General features: G+C 36.4%; 1 protein-coding gene across 1 annotated transcript in view; it reads left to right on the top strand.

Moving 5' to 3' along the window:
• Positions 1–2,432: 2,432 nt before the first annotated feature.
• The window catches only part of NR0B1 (nuclear receptor subfamily 0 group B member 1), a 128,497-nt gene continuing 124,591 nt past the window's right edge, over positions 2,433–6,338 (top strand). The window contains 1 exon segment of the mRNA XM_010707421.3: positions 2,433–2,503. Within this exon segment, the coding sequence (XP_010705723.3) occupies positions 2,433–2,503 (71 nt within the window).

Below are 6,338 nucleotides of genomic sequence, written 5' to 3'. Positions count from 1 at the left end.
AAAAAACTATTTCAAGTTGTCATAACCTTGCATTTAGCCAGTGAAAGAGTAATCTTGAAAGGAGAACACTTTTTTTTACAAACTAGACACATACCCTGTTTATTTTTCTCTAAAAGTTGCACACCATAAAGCAAGTAGGTTATATTTTTTGTTTCTTTTAAAACCTTCTTCAGATATTATTATACAAAAATATTCATATTCAAGTAATAAAGATATTTTTTAAACATACAACTTTCTTAAACCTAAAGCAAAGTCACACAAAAAAGTTTTTTTTGTTGTTTCTTTTCTTTCTTTTTTTTTAAATCTAGACAAAGTACACCTTGTGCTTTAACAAACCTACAGCATCATGTGCTCGTATACTCTTTACAAGGATTCTAGTAAGTATGTTCATGTGTCATTATTCATTAAATAATACAAAAAATTATATCTGGTACAGAACTTGCCTACTTTTGTGGATTTTATTTCCCTCAATTATGTTGTGTTGTTTTTTTTTTTTTTCCCCTACATGTTAATTGTGTTTGTATATATGTGTGGAAAAGTTAAGGCAAGTGCAAAGTTACAAAAATCAATATTTCTATTGCTAACATGTGCAGCATTCATACTTAGTGAGTGATATCATTTCTCCCGTAAGAATAAAAATTGCAGAAAATACAAGAAGTTTTAATGTGCTATACTTATTACAATGAGTTGTTTTGTTTTATATACCAGTCTTGTTGAATTTTCCGAAGATTTACTATAAGATCAAACGTGTTTCATTTAAAGTAATATACACTGAAACTAAAGAACATTTTGATCACACCTTTCTTGCTTCTCGGCAATGTGTACATGATTACTACAAAAATGCAGTAGTTTTTAGCTATGACCCATCTATTTTTTTAAAAAATAAATATAAGTTGATCTCTTTAAGTAAAATATCTTAATATACAATATCCATAAATATAATGATTGATGTGCCTCTACTTCTGTGTTTCTGTTTTAACTTCAGTGATTCTGTACAAAGTCTATAGTTTCCAGCTTTCCACCATATCTGCAGACTTAAAGAAAAGCTCAATATGTATGCATATGTTAATCTGTGGTTTATATAGCAACAGTAATGGACATTTGGAAAAGGCAATGATTCTGAACTTGAAAATTAAATTATAGAATAATCAGAAATCTATGTTTGCCAGCTTTGGGCCGGATTCTGCTCTTCTGATCTGACACTGTATTAATATTCCTGACGTGTAGAATAATTTCTGACTTCTGTCAACCACAGAGCAAATTAAGAATGATCTCAGAGCTCAGGATGGTACTTGCTTATTTCCATCAATGCAAAATTTTGTAAAGTTGGTGATTATAACTTTATATCTGTAATGTGCATACATGTATTTAGCAGAAGATACAGAGCACTTCATCTACTGTTCCCAGTATGTTGGAAGGCCAACTGAAAGCTTTTGGAATAAAGTGCTTTCCAGCTATTTGCTTTGAATAGTGCACTCTCAAGAAGAGACTGTTACATGAGTTCTGTGATGCACTGTGCTTATGTAGAACCAGCTCCTCCAGAGCTAAATAAAATTAAGAAAGCTAAATCCACTGAACAAATCATTTATAATAAAAAGATGCTGCACTTACATAGAATCAAGTATTTCTCTACAGATTTATGTTTCTTTATTTGTATTGCATTTGCAGCTGTTTGTGTGAAACTGGTGCAATATTTCTTTTACTATTGCAAGTAGGCACTTGTTCTTTCTTGTAAAGTTTTTGGTCATTTTGCTTTCTTATCTTCTGAAGAAAGTGCAGTTACAAACGCTGTTCTGAAGATAATGCCTCCTATTTTATGACTTTGGCTCACGACATTAGAGGTGGATGTTTGTGGTATGGCAGTAGAGGTTGAACCTTTCCACCAGCATCCCATAATATGTTGTTGCCATGAGAGAGATGGCAGCAGAGGGGCAGTCTGACACAATGGTGTCCAATACTGAAGGGAGGATGAAGCAAAGATGTGGCATTCAATTTCTCTGTGTGGAAAAAACTGACACTCACTGATGCTTGCTGAATGCTTTTGGAGACCAAACTGTATGCAGCATGGTGAGATGGAGGGGTAAGAACTTAGGCATGACAAATCACATTCTGGACAGCTATGTACAGCTGTCATACCACAATATGAAGGTCTCCATCAGCTCGTCTGCACTTACTGGTGGATTACGACCAGGAATCTGTGTATGGAGCTGAATATTGGCTTCAATGCATTGGAAATGATGGTAGCAATGTTGGAATATCACAAAGTTTGCACCACGTGGGTCCCAGAAATGTTCACACAGGAACAGATAGAACACCATATGCAAGCTTGTCAGGACCTACTGAATCATTACAAGGCTAAAGGTGGCAGTTTTCCTGGATCGCATTGTTACCGGTAACAAGACGTTGTGTGACCACTATGAGACAGAGTCAAAATGGCAGACAATGGACTGGTGACATGTGAATTACCCATCAAAGAAGAAGTTCAAGACATAGCCCTTACTGGGTAAAGGCATGTGCATTGTTTTTTGACATAGGAAAGGGGCAATTCCTGAATGATTTCCTGAAACCCGGATGAAGCATCAACTGTGACTGATACATCACAACCTGACTAAGCATTGAACTTTCAGAGTCAGCACAAAGAAAAAGACATCCTTTCTATTGCAACATGATAACACCAGAACCCCAAAACACCAGTTTGAAGACCATGGAGCACACTGCCAGTCTTGGCTGGACTGTCCTACAGCAGCAATGGTACAGTCTGGATTTGGCACCTTCTGAATTTCATCTGTTTGGGCTGGTAAGGGATTGACTGCATGGGCAACACACATCCTAGCAAGGACACTGTCATAGCAGCTGTGAAACAGTGGGTCAGCTCTGCTCGTGCAAAAAATGCATAGCTATTGGTGGTGACCCTGTTGAAAAACATTGTTTTGTAGCTGAGAATTTTCTCTGTCTTATAGTGTTATTGTTCTCTTTGAATTGGTTGTAGTTTCCATGGAAATAAATAGGAGGCATTACTTTCAGAGTGATCTACGTATGTGCTATATATTAATAAAACATTTACCTGTGAGATGGTACATTTGCTTTCACTTATTGTATTATGAATAGTCACATGACACTAGTAGCTGCACAGACTTAATACTGTGCTTTATTTGCAAAATTCATATGTGACTCAAAATTGATTTAAGCTACATCACTGTATTTAAGAAGTAATGTTGGGAGGAGTGTTTAATTTTCTTTCTTTTCTTTTTTTTTTTGTATGATCTAAGATTAATATTTTGTCTCTTAGTATCTTCAGGTCACTAACTACGTTGGTTGTCACACCACTGCCCAACACTGTGCAGCTGCCTACTTTAATATTATTTGCTTCTGGACAGGAATAAGATAAAAGCATTAATGAGTCTGCAAGTCTTTATAATGAAATCAAGATGTTATATGTAATTATTTCTGTGCTTGCTGACTCAGTAAAAAAGCTAAATCAGATCTTTAATGGACATTTAGAATAAGTTATAAATGGTGATTATCTTGGGCACGAGGACAGGAGGAAGAGAAGGAAAAAGGTGCAAATTAGTGTTTTCTAGTTAGCTATTCGAAGCAACCAGTGATGATATTATAGGTGATCATTTATTAATCTTGAGAAAACTGATTTTATCTTAGTCTTTGAGTCTGTGGAGAATCTTAACAAGCCAAAAAATGGCAATCAGAACAAACTGAGAAAGTTCAGGTTTCTCACAGAATCTTAATTGATCTGTGAGTGTGTAACATCAAACTCACCATGTTCGAGCCCATGCATTTGGAGAGGAGCACCTGAAAGCACTATTTTCCCATTTGAAACACCTTTGTTGAAGTGTCTTTGAGGTGGAGAACTGACTAAAGTGGGAGAAGAGGAAATCCAGCAGCTCTTTGAACCAGTTACCTATACACAGGTAAGAGACTTTCAGTTCTCTAGAGCTCACCTCCTTTCTTTTCAAGGTGTTTATGCCCTCATTAGTCTAAGGTAGTGCAATGATACCTTAGTCCTGCTGTCTATCTCCTTATGAAAAACAAACTAAATGAAACAAAACATACTATGGAGAGCAACAAGGAATGAAAACACCTTTGCAAATAATACATATAGATTGTTCAATCAATCTGTCCCCAGCCACTTATTCTCTAAACTGCTCTTTTCCAAGATCCTAAAAGAAGGATATCATGCTTAAGATGAAGGAACAAAGATATTTTCTCCAACATGTCATAAAGATCAAGTTGTCAAGTGTCTTTGCTGATGCTTATCTACCTTAAAAAATATAAAACAGTAAAAAAAAAAAAAAGAAAAAAAAGAAAAAGAAAAAAAATAGCACAAATGCTCTTTCATATATGGCATTGACAGCTATTCATAATTCTTTGCTTATGAGATTAGTGAAAACATAAGTGGACAAAATAGGAGATGAACCCAACGGACACAAATTATTATACACCATGACAAGGTCTCTGGCAGATATTCCTGTGATTCAGGTAGATCTTGTCATGTAGAAAGAACATTTCCTACCTCTAGCAAGATTATACAAATGACTTCACATAGCACTCAAGATGGGAAGGAAGTACCTGAGAAATTTGAGTATTTAGTGTCCTACAGGCAAAGAATGTTTGTAATCACCCATGACAGCAGGACTGGTTGAGAGTTCATCACGTATCACCACGCCATGATCAGGAAAGGTCTGCACTGTGTTCCTCACACCCTTTGTCACCTCCAGCTACCCAACTGTGTCACAGTACTACTTAGCAATGATCTGGTTAAAAGCTTGTCTTCATTTTGCAACTTACGGAGGATATGGTCATCCGAATAAACTTAGATGTTTGGGGCTTCCTTCAATTTTTATGAAAAGGCTACTTATTTTGTTGCATTCTTCTATGATTAAACAATTACACATTTAAATACTTGTGTGAAGGCATAGAAAAGCGCGAAATGTGCTTTGGGATGTAACAAATATTTGAGTGTGCCTAGTGCAACAATTTTTCCCCAGATGTCTTCATGATTTGCAATGATTCATGTGTTTTGCTGAGGTAGACATAGGTTGGTAATCTCAAAGAAAGAACCTGATGTCACTGAATAATTTTGTTGAGATAGATGAAGAGATTGTTGTGTAGCTGTTTTCCTCTCTGCTCTGTATTTACATAATTGTTCCACTTTAAGTTGCCTGGGTTTTAAGAAGACAAATGTCCAACACTCTAATGTGATGCTGGAGTTACACACATAATACTAATTGTTTAAATTGTCTACTGAAATGTCCCTAAGAACTTAATTAGAGTTGCAGTGTTCACCTGAGAATATTAACTCCAGCAAACAATTTCTTCTAAGTCTGTATATTCATTGTCATTTGCATCTTAAACTTGCAATGAAGGATGGGACTTTCTAAAAAAAATAAGTGTAATCTCCCTGTGATTTACCTGTCATGCGAGCAATGAAAAGAAAATTTAAAACTCTTTCCTACAAAACTGCAAGAAAAAACAGTCTGCTTAGGAAGAAGCAGCCCTGAAGAATTAATTGAAATAGGGCTTAGGAACTGAATTGCTATTTTGCTTTATTTGTTTATTTTTATTTATTTCTTTGAGTGTCTGTTCATATCCTGGAGCTATATGGCAGAAGTGTGAGGATATTTTGAGCCCAAACTGACCTTTTAAAACCTCCTTTTCACTTCACAGGAAGTATCAGGATATTACCTCATACGTGCATTCTGTGGGGATGTAAAAAATGGTGTGTGAACTGAGAGCATATACACACAAATATATATACTGCTTTGGTCCTGCTTTGCTTTGCTCTCTTCACAGGAGAGAAGAAATGTACTTCCTGTAAAGACTTTTCATATGTACTCCAATCTGAGGGCTCATGGCAAACTTTGTACTTCTAACACACCCTACAAGGCAAGTGCAGAGAAGACAATGGGATGGGGTGGATGGTAGCTGCTGTGAGGGAGTCCAGATCTGAGGTTATCTGATCCACACAGCAGTTTCTTCTAACTGTCATTTACTGGACTGCACCCTAACCAGATAAGACAATCTCTTTCTAGGCTCGTCTTTGTTTTCACTCCTACAGCAGGAGAAACATGGTGATGTATTGAGACTGTAGTTTTATTTATATCCTGCTGACTAAACATGCCAGCCAAAGGACCCTGTGGGTGCTCCAAGTCTGCAGAGCTCCTCAACTATGGTCATGTGCTGCAGCCCCTTCCACCATCTTGCACTGCCTTATCCACCACCAAATATACTAGGGACTGAGGACTTGGTAGGCATTTATTTTATCTGAATGACTGGAGAGGAAGGAAAAGAGCTAACACTTGATTAAATAATAAAAAAAGAAA

The sequence above is a fragment of the Meleagris gallopavo genome, chromosome 2 (genome assembly GCF_000146605.3).
Source record: "Meleagris gallopavo isolate NT-WF06-2002-E0010 breed Aviagen turkey brand Nicholas breeding stock chromosome 2, Turkey_5.1, whole genome shotgun sequence".
Lineage (NCBI taxonomy): Eukaryota > Metazoa > Chordata > Aves > Galliformes > Phasianidae > Meleagris > Meleagris gallopavo.
Note: the sequence above shows the minus strand (reverse complement) of the source record. Positions and strands in the feature narration are given on the sequence as shown.